The sequence below is a fragment of the Lissotriton helveticus genome, chromosome 8, assembly GCF_964261635.1.
Source record: "Lissotriton helveticus chromosome 8, aLisHel1.1, whole genome shotgun sequence".
Taxonomy (NCBI): Eukaryota; Metazoa; Chordata; class Amphibia; order Caudata; family Salamandridae; genus Lissotriton; species Lissotriton helveticus.
In genome coordinates this window covers 192314287-192335947 of record NC_136069.1, presented here as the reverse complement: position 1 = coordinate 192335947, position 21661 = coordinate 192314287, and the positions used below count along the sequence as shown (strand labels likewise).

At 46.2% G+C, this 21661-nt stretch overlaps 1 protein-coding gene across 4 annotated transcripts in view; it reads left to right on the top strand.

Moving 5' to 3' along the window:
• DOP1B (DOP1 leucine zipper like protein B) overlaps nt 1-21661 on the top strand; it is a 735954-nt gene that overhangs the window by 698529 nt on the left and 15764 nt on the right. For all 4 annotated transcript variants that reach the window (XM_078656883.1, XM_078656881.1, XM_078656882.1 and 1 more), the window contains exon 35: nt 5753-5914. In XM_078656883.1, coding sequence (XP_078513009.1) covers nt 5753-5914 — 162 coding nt within the window. The remainder of the gene's footprint in view (nt 1-5752; nt 5915-21661) is intronic.

The window sequence follows — 21661 nt, the reverse complement described above, 5'->3', positions numbered from 1 at the left end:
ACACGTACCTTTCCTCTCTCCTTGCAGAGCGGCTCCGTATCGCGAAGAGGAGGAGCTGACCCCGGAAACGCTCGAGATGCGCCAGTAAAAGGGAGACCAGGACAGAAAGAGGCGTCTTTGACCTGTGGCTGGAAGGAGGGGCTGAAGACGCGAAGCGTGGAGCCGGACGCCGCGAACGAAGACCAGGACGAGGAGCAGAGTGATGGGAGGAGAGAAAACGACCAGCACGACAAGGAGGCGGAGGAAACTGACGACCACTGGACAGAAGAGTGGTGGTGTCCACCGGAGGACGCTGGAGAGCGGCTGTAACTCAGGAGAGTTAAGGCGGAGCCATGTGAGTGACCTTGTACTGGGGAAGAGGGGGTGGTATTGCTGAGGAAGGCGGGTGGAGGGAGGAGAGGAGGACACGGGTGAATGGATCAGAGGGAGCACAGTCTGTTGTGATATTGCTAAACGATATACCGTGCCTAATTACCTAGCGTGTACCCACTATAACCAACTGCACTTGAATCCCTGACAACCCCAACAAGTTTCTTTCATCGAATAACCTACTTAGTTAACCCAACCTTCCCCTCACAGTCAATTGTAATTGAGCACTACTCGGTGTAGGTGACGGGTAGAACCTGTAGCACAGTGAACTGACAGGCTCCCTTTTCTTTTCTCTTGGCGAGCCTCTGGGTGAAGTGGCACCACGGACGAATACGAATCCCATCCCACCTATCTCCAACCTGAAGAGGAAGGAACGGCCGTAGCCACTACGACCAGCCACCCTGAGAGCGAGAATACCAAACCAGAGAAAGAGACTTGTGATAATCTTGCTAAACAGAAAACTGTGACTACTGACAATAAAATAACATCTGTTCGACAATACATTCAGCCTCCACGCCTGTATATCCGCCCTGCACTCCCACACCTTGTCTTTGTGGGTACTCGCACCTGACCACTCAAATCCAAATACCTTACAGACTGGAAACCTACAATTGAAGACAAGTAAGTCAGCAAACTCTCGGAGATTACAAACTATGCATGGGACCGGTCTAGAGGCCCAATCGGAAAAATGACCAAATAATTACTTAGGATTCCAGCCTAGGACAAACAAGGGTGTGCCCATGTGTTCTATTATTAGCATCCATTATCTTAAATTGGTCTATAAATCTGAATCCCAGGGGAAAGCGGCATCACAGAAGATGTAACACAAAATACAAACTGTGCAAATGGTTGAGGTGGGTGAACAAGGTAAACCACAGGAAGATTGAGAAGCATACAATCCATCAAAAGATCCCACCTGAAGATGATGCAGTGGCGTGCAAAAAATATGATAACTACGTTTAAGCAATTTTTAGGCAACCATAAATATGTCAAGATAACTGAAGAATGATGGACCTGCTGCAGAGAGATCTAAGTTTTGTCTACTGGAAGTTGACTCATTAAGTAGCCGAGGAGATTAAAATGCCTGATGAAAAGCTGGGGAACCATGCAGATCAAAAACCACATGCAATGTAACTAGGTCAGTGCATTACTGCTTCTGTCAGAAAGCTCATTTTGTTACTTGCAGTTTATAACTTTAAACCCTAATATAGAACAGTGACCTATTAACTACCAAACAGCTGCATTTCCATTCATTGCAATGGCAGAAAACAGCTTTTGATTGTAATAACTTAAGGGTGTTTATGAACAGTAAATAAAACTATTTTTAAAACGCAGCTTTAACTTAAAAAATCTTCATCAAGAGGAATAACCTTCAATCTTGTTTTACTTGCAGAGGTTTTTACATATTTCCCACATCTTCATTGCTTTGATTTTGTTCACAAGAAAATGTCACCCTTAGCCATCGAATGCTAATCATAAGTACATTGAAATTATGAAAATGTCACATAAGCGATCTGAAACCTTGGTCCAGCCTGAGGCGCATGCTTGTGCCATTAGGAGTTCTGTGACATTTGTGTTGACAACCAATGATAGATGGTCTGGGGTGTCAGGAGAATAATGAGTCAGCTGGAGTCTGGATGCTACATAATGTGCAAATGTTTCTGAAACTTTGCTATGTACACTCCCTCCATAAAACTTATAGTGTAGTTCTAAAGGTTTAGAGAGAAAGAGAGAGCGAAAGAAAGAGAGAGCGAGAGAGAAAGAGCGAGAGAGAAAGAGCGAGCGAGAAAGAGCGAGAGAAAGAGAGAGCGAGAGAAAGAGAGAGCGAGAGAAAGAGAGAGCGAGAGAAACTGATTAAAAAGTTACTTCAGCTGCATCTTGCTCCATCTTTTTGTATGCCATGAAAGTGACTTCTTGAATTTTCGACAATCCCTATAAAACGCAAAGCAAACTTACTACCAGGCCTGTAGTTATCGCCTATATTGACAGTTGCTGTGTCTTCAGCCATTCTGAGAACTTGAGATCACCTGATTTGATGATCCTATCCTGAACCTTTGCATCCCCTGTCCTTTCTGACACAAAGCCCTTCAAATGGATAGCACTATATTGTATTGTATTGTAATTGCATTTATTTTGTTTCACTCTTTCCCCGCTTGTTTTAATTTTATGCTCCAAGGAGTACCTCTAACTCGTAATGCAAAATAAAATGCAAACTCGCCGCTCATGGTCGTGCAGAATTTTCACAGTATAAATGGCCAGATTTACATGTATTCAAATAGTACCTGTGCCCAAAGAAAGGGAGACACCCACAGCCTATTCTGCAGGCGCACAGAAATATGTGGATGGCGAAAGCACAGCTGCTCCCAAACATATTTCGTACACTGGAGCCTTGCAATCGAGGCTCAACATGACATCACAAAGGCTAGATAACAAAACAGGCATATCAAATAGGAGTAAAACAAGACCGGTTTTGTCAGAAACAGTCTAAAATATAAGCATTCTTCTGAGAGGACCACTGCCTGATCATTTTGGTGTTACCCAGGCGCATACTACTGTGTTGCATGCCTGTCCATTTATTCTGATTTGCTGGGCTCGTCGTCTTTTTAAGTCTGAATTTGCTAAATAATATTATACCTATGTATAATAGACCACCTGGTTTTACAAATTATTATGCACGCGATATACTTATAGAGGCTGTGCGGGCCGGGTAACGAAGGGGGCAATGCGGGCGCGAGTCTCGGCCGTCAGGGTCCAAGCAGGCTCTGTGCATCTGTCCCCCATTATCAGCAGTGCGGGCCAAAAATATTTATTCATACAGCAGCCCAGCCTCGCCGAGCGGTCACGGACACAAATAGAGGCCACATCTCCCACTGCGGTGCGGGGACGATTGTGGCCATTTGTTTAAGTATTGCTGTTAATCAGAGCCCCTTCACGGGATCAGATTAACAGCAATACTTAAACAAAAGGCCACAGTCTGCCGCGCGCTTTACTGTCAAAAGCTTAGTCAGTTTCAAAACACAGCGAGGGCTAAAGTACACGCTGTGTTTGGAAACTGTCTCTACGCTTTGGTTAGTAAAGTCCGGGGCAGACTGTGGCCTTTTGTTTAAGTATTGCTGTTAGTCAGAGCCCCTTCTTCGGGCTATTCCAGACAATCCCTGGGACACACTCTCCAACCAATCCAGAGAGCACCGCTGGGATTGGCCTGAGCAGATTGCTTAGACACTCCGCTCAGGCACATGGAGTCTGTGCCTTTTCTCCACCCGGTTGTAGAATACAGCTCGGTTGAGAAACCTAACCGCACATGTCCGTTTGGCCGGCATCAGATGGCCGGCCAAACAGACATGCACGCTTACAAGTGCACAACCACTCCTCCCTGTGACTCCAGCCCTGCCACTCCCTGTACACACTGGCTCAGAGCCAGCAACTAAAACATAAACCGATAATAACATATCGTTTTATTTTTCAGCTGCTGGCTTTGAGTCAGTGGGGTGACGCTCCTTCCGCCATTGTGGAGAAACGGCCTCTGATCCTTTTTCAATCCAAATAACAAACTCACAAGTCCTCTGCTCAAATTAATTTCATATATCCCTATACTAATTAACCACTAATCCTTTTTTGGGTTACGGTGTAGTGTGCTACTCCCCGAAAAGCGATTTGGCGCCTCGTCAAGGGTAGTAAGCGCTATATAAATGCAATGGTAATTACAATTTGTTGCGTGAAAGCTTAGTAAACATGCCTCTAAATTCTCAGCAGCGCAGAGGCAGCCTTACAGTAACATTGTTCAGACCATTGAGCGCTCACTGCTGACATCTGCTTTGAATGAATGAAAAATGTATAAAGCGCTGGAATCACCCCGGAGACATCCGCTTTGTTTTGCCACTCGTGAGTTAGACTTTCGCAATTCCGAGGTCGATAAAGTGAGTCTTCTCAGATTGGGTATGAGTGAATATCCACTGTTTACAATACTTAGAAATGGCAAAAATGTTTGATTAATGGGTGATTTCATCCATTGATTTCAGTTGTATTCACCAAACGGTAAAACATGCCATAAAATCAATTCAGTCAAAGTTAGAATTATACACGAGGGAAACTCGTATATAATCTAGGTTGCTGGCAAGTCAGACGTCTTTTGCACGGTCATATTTTTACATAAACAGTAAAAGCGTTTTACAGCTGTCAGTTGTTAATCCCAGTGAATAAAAAATCGTTAAGTGTTGTGCAACAGTTAAGATTTTCAAATGCGTCGCTTTCCCTCTCAAGCAGGACAGTTAGACGGGCTCTGATTAACAGCAATACTCAAACATAAGGCCACAGTCTGCGCCGCGCTTTACTAACAAAAGCGTAGAGACAGTTTCCAAACACAGCGTGTACTTTAGCACACGCTGTGTTTTGAAACTTACTACGCTTTTGTTAGTAATGCGCGGGGCAGACTGTGGCCTTTTGTTTAAGTATTGCTGTTAATCTGAGCCCCTATACGGGCTCTGATTAACAGCAATACTTAATTAAAAGGCCACAATCTGCCCCGTGCTGCCACATCACAATGCCCGACCAGCCCTCCCGCCACCACCTTACCTGCACTCGTCACGACCGCTCCGCCACCACCGCATTTAAAAGTGCCTGATGTTCGCGCCGCTCGCTTCTTTAACCCCTTCAGTGCGGCGCATGTTCAGGGGACATCGCGTGCACTACCTCGGTAGTGCTGCGCACGTCCGCTGAACGTTCCGGCCCCGCCCGCGCAATAGAACGTTCCGCACCAGCGCGGAACGTTCGGGGGAGAGGTTAAAGCGGCCGGCGGCGCGACCCTCTCGCGGGACGTACTGGCTGTGTGCGCGCTCCATCGAGGCGTTGCGCGCTGATGTCAGGAGAGGTGCGCGCGCCCTAGAGGGAACGGTGGTCCTGATTAACACCTTCTTCTGGGCAAACGTTTACCACCTGTCGGAAACTTTCCAAAGCTTGAAACCCCATGTGTCATCACAAAGTATCCACACATCTCTTTACAGGTTTCAAGTCAAGGGGGCAGCCACCTGTTTGCTGCTTCAGATTCTTTGCAAATCGGGTGGAATCAGAGTGTTAATATTGTGATACATTACATTTGCTACTCGCAGTGTTAATTTAAAGATTTCTGATTTGATTTGGGCTTTCACTCCACACATCCTTCCAGTTTGTGCAACGCGTGCATAGTGAAGATGAAGTCCCTTTAATTCATCAGGCCCTGGATCGTCTAATGGTGGGAAGCCATATATTGGTCTAGAGATCACATGTTGTCATATTGCGAGCATGCATACATCTTTGTATCCAAGTTTGGTGGCAACTGTCGTATGCAGCAAGTTTGAGTAAGTTCTAGATATGATTAATATTGTTTTCTTCATCATGTATTTTATAGGAACAACAGTAAAGCCAACAAGCAAAAAATCGCAGCTGCAGAAAGCAGTGGCTCTCTCCTTTGTGACATACAGCAGAGTGGCCTCGACCTGTACCTGGCAGCCTGCAAGTTTTTGGACACAGCACTTTCATTCCCTCCGGAAAAGATGCCTTTATTTCAAATGTAAGATGCTCGCATTATTGAGCAGTTCAGTTATTTGTAGCACTTCATATATAAAGTAATAGTGTTTATATTTATGGTAATATTTGTTAAAATACTCAAGAGAAAAAGTAATATTTTGGGCTTCATTTTCATACAGTTTCCAGGATGGGGTGATAGTACAAAAATTCGGCGTAGAACACCCTACACGGGCCTACAGCATAGTGCTATTGAACACAGTGGAAACATTAAAAAATAATTTAGGTTTCTCATCCTTCTAATTTATTTTACCGACACTGGGTAACCGAAATAGATGTATGACATTACAACGCATGCTTTTACATCGCATGGTTTTACAACGCTGTTTTTACAACGCATACCATTACAACGCATAGTGCTTTTAGGCGCTGGATAGTGAATTGTTTAATTTACTATTCCAACTCCAGTCCCCGTGGATAGTAGGGAAGGTGTTGGATAGTACATTCAACTTATTCCCTATCCTAGAGCGCCCCCAGCGCAATGCGTTGTAATGGTTTGCGTTGTAAAAGTTGCGTCGTAAAGGCACTGCGTGGTAAAAGTTGCGTTGTAAAGGATGTTTCCCAACCGAAATACATACTCAGTGTTTTAGTAGCCCTACCCCAATGACTAACACAACGCTCCACATTCATGACTTGTATTTAAACCACTGGTTATGATTTTTATGACCTGCCACTACAATCGGTAAGCCACACCTTTACTTTTAGTAGCATCGCTTCACTGCTGGTCTCTCTGACTTATGGTTCTTGGCGCCACGATTTCTCATGTCTCCCCATTCCGTGATTTTACATTTAGCCCACTCCTTTGATGTCTGGTTCTCTTGTTGTCACTGATATAATTTTACCAACTTTGACCTGCCACTATACAATAGCTTAGCATAACTTCATAAAATATACAATCATCAACAGTGGCTCCTGTAGTCTGAATGAGCTCAGTCCAATGCATTGATTTGCAATAGGAACATACCTGCCATTTACTGAAAAATTAACGATTGTGCGTAGACCTCTTTGAAGCAACATATAAAGTGGCATATCCCTGCACATAAATAATGTGACTGTATATGGTCAGAAGGGGGTTATATGTCATCTAAACTCTTTGCTTGTTAGTGAAACCCCAAGATTGTTTTTGTAAACTGCATTATGTGCAAGTGGAGTAATAACATGAAAATTGGTCATCTTTTTTTATACCCCTCACCATTCAAGCAAAAGATATCTAGGGTTTGGCATAGGTCTTTGACTATTAATTCATAGGCAGAATGGAGTGTTGTTGTACATAGCTGTTGTAGAACAGGTTGTTGTTGTGAAAGAGATTGTGATGTTGTAAATCTTTTTTTATTAAAAGCAAACTATTGAGTTTTTACAGAAGAGTATATTCGTACAATTGGCACCCGTTCCAATACATTAGCGTACCTTTGCTGTTACCATTTGCAATTGTTCCGGTCATCATTTTATCATAGCCACCATCTCCTAGATACGGTGCTTATATTTATTCAGCCTATCACATCTACTTAGCATATTTTTTTCATCCGTGTGTTAACCGTATTTAATAATTATAACAGGCGGCATATATTGCGCTTGGTCTCAATCCAACAACCCTGGATCCCTCCCACCCATCCCGCAACTAACTAACTGGGCATCACAATCATTGTCTGCTCTAGCATACAGAGTAGTCATCCATTGCATTTGTGGTGAGAAAAACATTATCAAGCAACACATTTCTTTGTACAACATCATATTTTGAGGCCATAGCGTACATGGTACATGTACTCCTAATTCTTGTGGCCCTGAATCGTGTGATATCTGCCCATCGGTGTTTGGTAGCAGTATAATTGCCCAGCGTCGGTGCCTATGGCATGTCATTTACTTGTTCAACTGCCACCTGAGTTGTCCCATCCCATGCTTTAAAGGCCTCAGGCAGCATATCCCATGCCATTGTAATCTGAATTTTCCTGTGCCCCCACCGTTCCTCCTTGCGTATCGCGTCGCTTTCAGCTAAGCTCCATTTCGCTACTTCCTCCTTCCATGGCTCTATTTTTGGTGGCCTTGCTACCTTCCACCTTCTAGTGATGTGTCTTTTCGCTAGTAGTAGTGCTAGTCGGAAAGCGTGCCTGTACCTTGTATCCCTTCGGGTGTTGATATAGCCCTAATATGCTGCTCTTTGCCGAATTCCAAGTCCTTCCCCCAACCACGTCTGTTAGTATCTGCGCTATCTGTGCCGAGTAGTGTGCTAGCACTGGACACGCCCATATCATATGTGCAAACCCTGCATCTTCTTCTACACATCTCGTGCAGTTTGACGCAACTGCAGGGAACATCCTGTGCAGCTTATGAGGTGTCAGGTATGCCCTCTGTGTGATCATATATTGGATACATTTAAATCATGCGTTGCGTGATACTGCTTTTGGATAGGCTAAAAGTGTATTCCACGCTCTGTCGGCAAGTGCTGTTTCCATGTCTTCATCCCACTTGGTCCGTAAAGCCCCAATGGGGAGGTCTGTGTTTCCCTGATACCTGTATACAGCCATTTAGTTAAGTGCCTTCCATTACACGTTAAGTGAAGCATATTGACTAACTCATTTGTTAGCGGTTCCTGCTTGTCCGGGGCCCACATCCTTTTTATGTAGTGCATTAGTCCAGCATGTAACAGAAATAGGGTGTCTGTTAGGCCATTGGTATGCACAAAGTCTGTGTGTGGTAGCAGGACACTCTTGTGGAACAGTGCCCCCACTGTAGTTATCCCTCCACCCTCCCACCCAGCTAGCTGACCCTGCGTGACTATGCCTGTATGTTTGGGTAAGCCCACGAGGGGGGTATTTGATGAATATGACAGACACAGTTGTGTATACTTCAATGCATATTTCCAGTACTGCAACGCTTCTTACAATAGTGGTGAATCTGCGCTGTTAATTAAGTTCACACTATGTAGCTTTGCATGCAATTTTCCCTGCGCCAGTGTTCTGGGTGTGTAGCCAATTTCTTGCAGGTTGCGGCCCACCAGCCAGTATGAGAGCCATTGCAACTGTCTCGCCATGCAATATGCTCTAAAATCCGGGGCGCCCATACATGGAGATGTAAATCTTGAAGATTACAGGTAACAAGAGTGATCCTAGAAACACTCTGCATGTCACCTTGAAAACCTGGAAAGCATTACAGAGGATGGATTTAGGTCCATTCCGTTTGATGAATGCTATTGGATGGGAAGGGGACAAACTAGGTGAATAGGGAGTCATACCCTACAGCTGCTTCTGAGAGATGATCAAATAGAGTAATGTGAACTACTTTGTAGAGACATACTTGTACTTAGGCTAGCTAGCACGGGCTACCAATGTCTTCTGGAGGATGTTTTATATGATAACGGATGTGGCAATTGGCCTGTTGCTCAACATTCTGTGGGTTGAAGGTAAAAACATTTTAAAAAGTGGAATGTCAATATCTGATAGAGATCTAGCTGCAGATTCCTTACCTTAGAATTATCTCCAGGAGTCAGACTGGAAATTGTTTCGTGATCAGTACTCCTGCATGCCGGTAAGTGGCATCATTCTGCTCCGCTTGGTGTCGTCAGTATTGTCCATGCCAGAAGTGATGTTTGCAGCACCAATGTAGGTGCCACCCCAGTGCACTGACATCAGCTCTTTTCTTTCCGCATCAGTCAGCACAGATCCGGAGAAGAGCTGTCCCCAGTCACTTTTTGCCTGACCTTTTTCCACCTTTTGTTTAAAGGTCCCTCAAGCTCCTTGTCGCTCAGCGTGCAATGCCACCACGGTCTTGATCCCGGTTGAGAGGAAGGTCCCGGACTGAGTTCGGAGCCATCAATCATGTGGCAGTCAACGTCATTCTGATCTTCAGGTAAGTGCTACAAAAAGAAGAAAAATAAGAAGCCGAAGAGGTCTTCAACTTCGCCCCAGCTGTCAAATTGATCCAACGAGACAAGGAAACATAGGAATTCAAACCCTTGCTTGATGGTTGAGCCTGCACCTCAGCCGCCTCAACGCCCCCTCTCCCCCCCCCAACACCCCCTTTTTTATGGAGCACAGTGCAACCCCTGCCCAACTCCGGGAGTTTTATGAGGCCATCCACCTTATATTTAGGGGGCTGTTCCCTCTGGTGCATCCTCGGGCCCCGCTAGGACGGAAGGGTCCCCTACTGGTTTTCTGTCAACAGGATCACCCCTGGCACCAGTCGGGTTCCTTTGATCCATGGACGGATCCGGATCCGCACCGATCAAGCCACCTTCCCTGGTGCCTGTCCTACTCCTTAGGTACCCGACACCGCTGGCAACCACCAGCGGTGTCACCCCCATTCTTATCCCTGACTGACATGGAGCCAGATGGGACTCGTGTGGTGCAGACTCTGGCACCGACTGGAGGCATTCCATCCAGGCCAGAATCTGTGCCTTATTCCTATGGGCCATGAATATCAGCCCTTTGACCCCAATGAGAACAACTGGTGTGAGGATTTGGCGGATATCGATGGACTGGACACTTCCCCCGATACTGACTTGGTCTTTCCTGCTACATGGCAACAGAGGCGTGATCCTCATTTATAATGGTGGTGAGGAGGGCATCCTTAAGCTGCCCTCTGTGGCTGTCAAGACGAACGTCTCAACGCAGGTGCTTCAGCTGGGAGTTATAGCTTCCAAACCACTTCTCACTTTTAATGAAGCACTCACGGACGTCCTACTCGGAGCCTGGTCCAAGCCCTGCACAGGGGCTCCTGTGAATCGGACCATTGCATGCCTACATCACCCCACCCCCCGCTCCCAGGGGACCCCAATCCCCTCACCCAAACCCCCACCCGAGAGAGATTAGTGGTCCAAGCCTCCACTTCGAAACTAAATCCTGGCGCATTCCTTACCACTCCACCAGTCAGAGAATCCAAGAGGCTGTATACCTTAGGAAAGATGTTTTCTTCTGCCAGCCTGCCACTGCGGTCGGTACACATTGTGTGCCTTTTAGGCCAATAATGCCACTTGCTCTGGAGTTTGGTTGCGCAGGTGCTGGCTATGATCACGGAGGAGGCCCAGGCTATACAATCCAAGCTATTGCTGACGGGAGGGACACAGCTAAGTATGCCATATGCTGTGGACTGGATACAACCGACTCACTGGACAGCGCTGTTTCTTCATCAGTGGCTCTTACTCGCCATGCATTGTTGAGAACTACTGACTTTTCAGGGGATGTTTAGGCCTTGCTCATGGATATGCTCTTTGATGGCTCCCGTCTCTTCGGAGACAAGGCGGACTCAGTGCAAGATCACTTTAAGGACAGCAGAGCTACAGCTTCATCCTTGGGCTTTTTCGTGGCCCTCGCCAACCTCAGTCCACCTTTTTCTCCCCATGGCCACAGAAGGGGTTTCCAGCAAGGGTCTCTACCTGCCCAGCCACCACGGCACACAAGCTTTGCAGCCCATGCATGGCCAAGGACGTTATACCTACAGACCCTGTGGGCCAGGTAGCCAGAGGTCAGGCAAGTCCACCACTCTCCCGGCAGTCGCAGCCTCCAAACCTCTTTAGTTTGGCCTCCAGCCATCATGGGCACCCAGCTGGAGACAGGATCGGACCTTTGGGTTTCTCCAGATTGTCCAAATGGGCTACTCCCTCCCTTTTGTGACTACCCCTCTCCCCATGCCACCCACTTGCGACAGGCGGACAGCGGACAATATCTCCTTACTCTACCAGGAAGTGGTGGCTCTCTTGACCAGAGGTGCCATAGAGAGAGTGCCGGCATCAACAGTAGGTTGTGGTTGCTATTCCCACTACTTTCTGGTGCCCAAGAAAGGCACAGGCCTTTGTTGTATCCTAGACCTGCAACGACTCCGTTTCTTCCTAAAAAGGAGAAATTTAGAATGTTCATGCTCGCTCAAGTCCTGTCTGCCCTAGACCAGGGTGACTGGATGGTAGTGTTAGACTTGCAGGATGCATACTTCCCCAATCCTATCCTGCCTGCCCATTCACGGTAGGCCACGAGCACTTTCGATTCACAGTGCTTCCCTTTGGCCTTACCACCGCCAATAGGGTGTTCACTAAGGTGAAGGCGGTGGTTACAGCTCATCTGTGGAGATCAGGGGTGCCAGTCATTTCCTATTTTGATGACTGGCTGTTGAAGACGGGCTTGTCCCAGGCATTTGTCGCCCAGCTCCAGACTATGGAGGACCTCCTGTATTCGCTGGGGTTACCTATCAACGTGCCAGAGTCACACCTGACCCCTTCCCAGACACTCCCTTTCATCTGAGCCGTTCTGGACACATCGCAGTTTCTGGCTTATCCTCCCGAATGGTGAGTCTAGGATAGTCAGGCTGTGATACAAATGTTTCAGCCTCCACCCTAGATTTCAGTGAGAATGACTCTGAGACCGCTGGGCCTCATGGCCTCCTTCATCTTGCTTATGACACATGCCTGCTGTCATATGCAGGCTCTGCAGTGGGCGCTGATGTTCCAGTGGGCGCAGCATCAGTGGAATCTCTCCAACATGGTCCAGGTCGCAGAGGGCACTGCAAAAGATCTACAATGGTGGTTAACGAACTGCAGTTGGGTCAGTGGCAGAACCCTTCCCCAACTAGATCTGACAATAGTGACAGATGTGTCACTCCTGGGCTGGGGCGGCCAATTGGGAGAGGTAGAGATCAGAGGCCTCTGGTCTCTGGCGGAATCCGGACCCCACTTCAACCTGCTTAGGCTCTGAGTGAATCGACTGGCATTAAAAGCCTCCCTACCCTCCGTCAAGGGAAGGGTGATGCAGGTGTCAACGGACAACACCACCGCCATGTGATACTGCAACAAACAGGGCGAGTTGGGGTCGTGGACCCTTTGTCAAGGGTGGACATCGGTGGAACATCAGGGCATTTCCCAGGCGGTTCCACACCTGGCAGGATCCTTGAACGCCAGAGTAGGTGAACTCCGCCGAAGATACCTAGATGATCTACACATGTAGTCTCTTGCAAGGTCTCGTTCACCAGTGGGGAGAACCTTAATTAGATATGTTCACCGCCGCCTAGAACATGCAATGTCAGTAGTTTTACTCGCTGGAGTTTCCAAGGGGGCTCATGCTCAGACGCGCTTTTTGTCTCGGATGGCCTTCAGGCTCCCCTCATGATTTTTTTGTGCCCGTACCACTGCAGCCCAGAGTTCTCAAAAAGATGAGCAATGACCGGGCACAAGTCATCCTTGTGGCTTCGGACTGGGCTCGGAGAGTCTGTTATCCCGAGCTGTTGATCATGGCCATCGGTTCTCCAACCAGGTTGCCCCTTTGGGATGATCTTCTATTGCTGCAGTAGGGGAGGGTTTTTCTTCCGGACCTGTCAGTGCTCCTCCTTCATGTGTGGAGATTGAGTGGGGATAGTTGACCACTTTCAACCTTCTGTCAGAATTCTGTAATGTCATCTTGGCAACCAGGCTTCCCTCCACCAAGATGGTATACACCTACTGTTGGGGCAAGTTTGTGGCATTATATGCAGAAAAAACAGGTAAGAGCCCCTTTCTGCCGCTCTTTCTCAGGTCCTTCTGTTTATTATTTGTCTTGTCCAGCAGAACTCTGCTTTGGGTACCTTAAAAGGCTAACTTTCTGCCATTTCTGCATATCTGCATTGTCAGATCAGCCATCCCTTTTCAAGTCCAACACTTGTTCCCACCTTCACCCTTCATCAGACCTCATTTAAATGTATTTCTGATGTTTCAGATGTGCGTTCCTTTCGAGCTGTTACGCAACTGCCCTGTCAGGCTATTTAATATCATTAGGGCCTTTCTAGTGGCAATAACATCTGCCTTGAGAGTCAGTGAGCTCCAGGGTTTGTCATCTAAGTCTCCATACCTCAACATCTTCCCAGATAAGCTGGTCCTTCGCACAAAGCTGTCACTCCCTTTCATGTAAGCCAGTTAATCACCATGCCTACCTTTTACGCTCCGGCTCATCCCTCTAAGGAAGAGGAGCAACTCAACTGGCTGGACCCAAAAAGAGCATTGATGTTCTACCTTGACCACACAAAAGACTTTTAGGAGGACGATCAACATTTCATGGGTTATTTCAGAGCCCAGAAAGGGAAGGCGGTCCAGAAACAGACCATCTTTTGATGGAACGTGCTCTATTCCAAAATCTGCTACGCATTGGCCAAGAAGCAACCTCCTGAGGGTTTGTTTACCAAGCACTACTGCCTGGACAGTCAGGTCCGTAGAGAAGGGCACTTTGTCCATTCAGTCCTGCAGGACTTTCTAGCGTGAAATTGTTTCGCAGACCCTCCTCCGTGGAGGAATGGCTTGGGTGGGTATCTAGTCTAAGGTAAGGAATCAGAGGTTAGAAGTCTCTATCAGATGGACATCTAGCTGCAGATTCCTTACAGACCCACACATCCTCCCCCTCTGCGAATGGATCTATACACTTAGGGCATTTTCCCCTTCCAGCGCCCTAGTTTTCACACACCTGTGGTCAATGTTATTCGTGGCTTTACCCTTCTAGAGTGGAAAGTTGTGAAAAGAAACTGACATCAGTGTGTTGCAATGGTGCCTATATAGGCAACACTACGCAGAGCCAAACAACGCCACCTACAGGTATGCCTGGATTCTGCTCACTAAAACATTTCCAGATCCAGTCTGATACCTGGTGATAATTCTTAGGTAAGAAATCTGCAGCTAGATAGAGTCCATAAGATGTTACTAAAGGTAAGTAACTTGTTCTTCGAGTGTGAGAGGGTCTGGCGATGTCTTAAAGGAGCATCCTGAGAATGACATTGCTGGATGATATGAAGTGAACAATTTTTTTAGCTTGGTCTCAGTGGTTCTGGCGTGATGAATCAGACTGAGAATGGTCGGACTGGTTGCTAGTCTGGGAGCTATGATGCTGCTTAAGGGAATGATTGGGTGAGCATGAATATTACTATTGTGGCTTCGTAGAAGCCCTGGATCTTTCAAAATTCAGGGCACAAACACCAGAGCCTGTAGAGTCTCCATCTTATGCATAAAGTTTGAATCAAATATATAACAAAAAAATGTATCTTCACACACTTTTTAAGTAAAGCAAATGTGTTATAGAATGAGCATGGTGGATGAGGAGGAATACATGTCTGGTTTTGTTTTTGCCTTTGCTGTGAAATTAATGGCTTAAAAAAGCATCATAGCCTTTGTTGAAGATGTGTGTTGTTTTCCTATGCAAACTACATACATAATATTTTTTATTTAAATGTATTATGCATATTTTTTTATTGAGCAATTCGGGACTAATTAATAGGATTAATAGGCAGTACCACTGAATGGCCCAGTACAACTGTTTTAAGAGTATGAGTATGAGAATGAAATGGCAACATGTCCTGAAAAGGGGGATTGAGAGATTTCTACCTCAAAGTGCCATGAGCAAAGAAAGGATAGGAATTGTATTAGAAAGTTTGTCAGTCAGTCAAAATCACTTTATTTCGCCAGTTTGTAAAAACAACATAAAAAGTATTCTACAAAGAGTAAAATCATATTATACATTTGAGACAATACTAAAAAAGAAGTTACAGTAAAACCTATAAAATAACTAAAACATAATACAAAAGGGCTGAATTTACAACTCGTTCATTATAGTGTTTACGTCTCTTCATAGCATATTGAAGAAACAGAGCGCAACAATAGCAAATATACAGGTCAGACAGCTGTTTTTAAACGATAACGGCCTAGTCGACATTGCCTCAGCCCATATGAGCACAAGATTTGCACATACATCTCTTCCTCTCCTTACTGTAAAATTTACAAAAAATTAACAAGTGGAGATCACATTGCATAGACGGAGGAGTCACATGGACAAGGGGACGAGGCATTCATGGAATATGTATTAGCAGGATGGCCAAGCATCAGGGGTATGCAATACATACAAAACCTTGGAAGAAGATATCTATGATGATGGTTAGTTACAAAAGTTAGATAATTAGGGCCTGAAGAGCTTATTTTAGGGTCTAAATGATATTGTCTCACCCTTGATTTTGTGCAGTTGGCTTCCCATCTCATTTCCCTCTGTTTTTTAGGTCTCGTCTTTTCCATTCTGAAGGAATGGGAAATGGCGAGAATTCAAGTGCTCAAAATCCTCGTGAAACCACCGCTTTTTTCGTGCGGTTTTCTTCGAGTTCACGTGGCCACAGGCACGCGCTTTTGGCCCATAAACTTTCATGGCCATCTGTTCCCCAATGTCCCTCCCACCCTTCCTTTGATCTTGCCGCGAGTTCTTACAGGCTAATGGCCCTCCCCCAGCACAGAGCGCGCATCGCGGCCGCACAGCACATCAAAGGGCTTCTCCCAGCGTGTGCTGTGCGGCTTCTCCTCCCCTAATTATTCATGGGTGGCCGGCCGTACTTTCAGTTTCCCGGCCGCTCTTGTTAGGTATTCTTAGCTTTTACTGTGACAGTTTTTTCATCACTTCTTCCCTCGTGCTCTAAATGGCTTTCTTTTTTTTTAATTATTCACTCTGTGTTTTGCTTTTACCTTTTCTCGCTATTTGTCTTATATTACCTTTTCTCACTATTTGTCTTATATTTCTTTTCAACGCCTTATTAACTCTACTTTGCTTGCACTGTCTCTTGCTTTTTTTTATCTCACACAGAACAAGGCAACATTGGCTGTTACTTTTTTCGCATCACTTCTTCCCTCTCTCTCTCCCCCATTCTCTTTCTCTCTCTCTCTCTCTCTCTCTCTCTCTCTCTCTCTCTCTCACCCTCTCCCCCTCTCTAATTCTCTCTCTCCTTCATTCTCTCTTCCCCCTTCATTCTCTCTTTCGCTTTCTCCTTCCTTTATTCACTCTCTCTTTCGCTTTCTCCTTCCTTTATTCACTCTCTCTCCCCTTCTCTTTCTCTCTCTCTCTCTATCTCCCCTTCTCTTTCTCTCTCCTCTAGCTCTCTCTTCTCTCTCACTCACTCTCCCACTTGAGCTCCATCTGCCATTCCTTCTTCCATTCTTTCTCTCTCATATTCGCTCCTCCTCTCTCCTCCTCTTTGGCCTGCAGGTTGTAAAAATCTACACAGTAGACAAGGAGCCTCTCGAGCGGTCTCATTAGAGTGCTGTGTAGTCATAACATAGAACTTAAAGTGTATGTCTTTTGCTCAAATCGCTAAACTGTTATTCACGCTTTTCCAAGACTATCTATTGTCACACATTATTTGTTACATGGATGCATTTTAAGACAGCGGCATTAGTTATTCCCTTGTGCACTGCGGTCTCCTGAAACAAGCAGCTGTGACAGTTTTCTCATCACTTTTTCCCTCGTGCTCTCTCTTGCTTTCTTTTTTTTTTAATCATTCAATCTGTGTTTTGCTTTTACCTTTTCTCGCTATTTGTCTTATATTTTTATTCGCCACCTTATTAACTATTAACAAGGCAACATTAGCTGTTACATTTTTCATATCACTTTCTCCATTGTGCACTCTCTCTCGTTTTCTCTTTTAGCATTCACTTTGTGTTTTGCTTTCACTTTCGCCATTTTTTAATTTTTTTATTGCCCTCCTTATTCTCTCTATTTGGCTCCCAATTTGTCTCTTGCTTTTTTATTTTTTTTATTCTCCCACAGGACAAGGCAACATTGGCTGTTACTTATATCGCATCACTTCTTCCCTCGCTCTCTCTTCCCTCGCTCTCTCTTTCCTCACTCTCTTTCTCTCTCTCTCTCTCTCTCTCCCCTCTCTAATTATCTCTCTCCTTCATTCTCTTTCCTCTCTCTCTCCTCCCTTTCTCTCTCTATATTTGTCCTCTTCATTCATTCTCTCCCCTTCTTTTTCTCTCTCTCTCCCCTTCACTCTCTCTCCTCTCGCTCTCTCTTCTCTCTCACTCACTCCCCCACTTGAGCTCCAGCAACATTGGCTGTTACTTATATCGCATCACTTCTTCCCTCTCTCTCTCCCCCACTCTCTCTTTCTCTCTCTCTCTCTCTCCCCCCTCTAATTCTCCCTCTCCATCTCTCCTCTCTCTCCCCCTTCACTCTCTCTCTCTCCCTCTCCCCCCTTTCTCTCTCTCCCTTTCTCTCCCCTTCATTCACTCTCTCTCCCCTTCTTTCTCTCTCTCTCCCTTTCATTCTCTCTCTTCTCGCACTCTCTTCTCTCTCACTCACTCTCCCACTTGAGCTCCATCTGCAATTCTGTCTTTCATTCTTTCTCTCTCATATTCGCTCCTCCACTTTCCTCCTCTTTGGCCTACAGGTTGTAACAAGCATTGCCATAGTCAATAGGTCTTGCCTTTGGGACCTTATAGGTATTTAGTTATGCAGCACAATATCCTTGGTGCAACAACATCAACAGTTGCATGGCTAAACACTTATAAGGTCCCAAAGGCGAGACCTATTGCCTATGCCAATGCTTGTTTATTAAGAGCTTTTTCAATTAGGACCTGGAGATGGTAGTACAGGTCATTGGGTTCTCAAATAACTTGAGAAAGCCAATGGTACACAAACTATTGTTGACACATTGCAACCATTTAATTCTGCATAGCCCATCTAGCTTTAGACAATCTGATAGAATATCCTGTGGTAGCTTTAAAGTTTCCCTCCTCCGTACTGAATGCCACAGAAGAGTGGGAGTGGCCTGAATTTGGTCCGAAATAAAATGGACATCCAGTTCAGTATGGCAAATATAGGAGGAGCAGGATTGGGGAACGCCTAACAAAAAATGTGTTCTCTGTTGATTGGAGATTATCGACAGATGCTACTCCTCACACTGCTAATCCATAAATTGCCACTGACAATGTTTTCGCTTTGTATATCTTTTGTTTATGGTTTCTATAGGTTTAGACCCCAATTTCTTAATGAAGCTAAAAATTGCCCCTATGTTTCTTTCCATCATGAGGCCTCTATTTACCACCATGTTGTGCCATGTATTTTTTTAATTGAACAATACCCCCAAATAGGGAAATGATTCAACTACTTCCAATTTCCTCCCTTCAATGTTCCAGGTAGTTTGATTTCTCAATCTGGCTCCTGCCACAAGCACAAATGATTTAGTTTCATTAACTTTAAAATCTAAATTATTCAGCAGAACCACCTCGTCTTCGTAGAGAAGTAAGGGTACCGGGGCAGAATTAATAATGGGAACATCTTTAGTGGACCCCACCAATGCGGCTTCAACACCATTCATGTAGAGGGAGAATAAAAAGGGTGCGAGTACGCACCGCTGCCTAACTCCGCGAGCAAGGGGACAGGGTCAAGAACCCTCCCCCTTTGTCCCCATACACATGCAAGCCACAGCTGAGGAGTACAACTCCTGAATAAAATTAATTATTGGTTTATCTACACCCATGTCAGCCATTATGGATCAGAGTCTGCGTGCATATGGAGTTAAGTTGAAGTGAAGTTGAAAGATCAAGTGGACTAGGGAAGGAATGAAGCTGAAACGTTAATGAAAGTTTTCAGAGAGCGGTTTCCTTCCCCAAACATGATCTGTAAATATTTATTGCTGGGGCCTATTTTAACCCTGTACAACATGACATTGTTATTCAAAGATTTATACAGGTAATAGTTGGAAATCAGGTGCCGTTCCTTCCTCAATGCAGTTTTCCCTGCTGTTTGTATTCAGGAAGAGCCTGGATGCACCCTCCATATGGTGATCAAGAACAACAACAAACTAATAAGTGACCTAACCTATGTAGTAGGAGGGGACTTAAACTCCCATTTTGAGCCACTACCAGGCCTGTTGGAGGGTTTTCCAATGAAGGAAGAGGCCAGGTGGCCAGTGCCCACGGTAGAAGCCCCCCCCCCCCGAAGGCTTGGACTCCTGTAGCATTGCAGATCACAGCCCTTACCCTAAAGTTTGGAATTAGAGCCTGTAATGGGCGTATTAGATCTGACATACCCAGCAGAACCACCTATAATAGAGTGGGAAGAGAATCTCGCTTGGATTATGTCCTGGTTCAGATAGCGAACTGGCCAGCCATTCGGGACTTTAGGGTTATGGAAAGGCTAGACAGTGATCACAATGCCCTTGAGCTCGACCTTACCCACCCCGGCCGCCCAACCCGTGCGGCATCTGGAGAGGGGATCAAACCTGAACTTCTACTGGAAAACAACAGGAGAAGGATCAGGTGGGAACAACTGGCCTCAAGTGAGGAAAAACTCCCGAGGCTCTATGCAGGGATAATCCCCATTTTGGAAACTGTGGGAGATTTGGCTACCGAGGTGGGAAATAAAGACTCACAGGCCAAACTACACCAGGCCCACGAGGATCTTATAAAGGCTGTGGCCCCCGTCCTTTTTAGTAACGTGCAGAATTCAAGGAAGGGGGCACCCATATAAATCCTCATGGTACAACGCAGCCTGTAGAAGAGCAAAGGGGGAACTCCTCAGAACGATCAAGGAGGGTCTAGGCGGGGAACAGCTAAGAGAACGTAGACGGGCATATAAAAAACTCACTGCCCACGCCAAAACCGAATGGGAAGAGAATCAATGGGAAGAGCTCACTAAGTCCCTAGCGACAAAAGATCACCGACTGTTCTGGAGAATAGTAAGTGGGGGTCAGGGAATCTCCACTCGGCAATTGAGCCAAACATTGCACCAGAGGTGTGGCAGGCACACTTTCAATCCCTTTATAGCTCTGAACCAGGAGAATCCACCATTGACACCGGTGCTGGTTGGCCTGAATATGAGGGAGATCCAATAACACTGGGTGAGGTTAGGGCTGCAATAGCAGGACTCACCTCGGGAAAGGCGCCTGGATTGGATGGCCTACCCGGGGACCTTTTTAAGCAGGAGCCCAATGTGTGGGCGCCCTACCTTGCCACGTTATTCAATGGAGTTCTCAGTGGTATGGAAATCCCCAGCACTTGGCTGGGGGCGGAGGTGGTCCCTATTTTCAAAAAGGGCTCGCCTCTTCTCCCAGCCAACTACAGACCAATCAGTCTAATCGATGTGGCACAGAAGCTGTTTGGTAGGGTATTGTTGAACCGGCTCCAAGATTGGGCAGAAGAGTTGGGTGTCCTTAGCCCGTACCAGGCGGGATTTAGAAAGGGTATTTCCACACTAGACCAGGTCTTCCGATTGAATATCATATACTGGAGGGCAGCGGTATTTGAGGGCGGCAGCCTATACACAATCTTTGTGGATCTGCGGGCCGCTTTCGACCTGGTGCCTAGAGGGAAACTCTGGAGCGTCTTGGCTGAGATGGGCGTTCCCCCTGACATCCTGATAATCTTGCAGAGATTGCATGACAATAATTATGCCCGAGTGAGGTGCGGGAGGTCAGGGGCTTTGACGGATAGATTCCCCGTTGACAGAGGGGTTAGACAGGGTTGTGTGCTGGCACCGACCCTGTTCTGCCTCTTTGTTAACGGGGTGATCGCCCACCTAAATGCCACTGAATACACTGACGCCCCCAAGCTGAACGGCAGTAGGGTGCCTGCAATTATGTTTGCAGACGATACCCTGCTGCTGTCCAAAACCCCAATGGGGATACAGAGGATCCTCGACTCATTCGTGGCCTTTTGCACTGATAGAGGCTTGGAAATTAATGCGGCCAAAACCAAGTTCATGGTTCTGAACCCAAGCCATAAATTGCGGCCAAATCCACTATTGGGAGCCTCGCGGCTCGAGAGAGTTTCCACCTTTGACTATCTTGGCGTAACTCTTAATAAAACTATGTCTTGGGGAGCACACCAGAGCAGGGCCAATCTAAAATTGATACAGACCACAGGGGGTATCGCGCGGATGTTAAATGGTTCCACATACCGACCACTGGGGCCGCTCATCCAGATCTATAAGGCGCAAGCCAGCGGTGCTGCTATGTATGGGGCGGAATTGTGGGGACA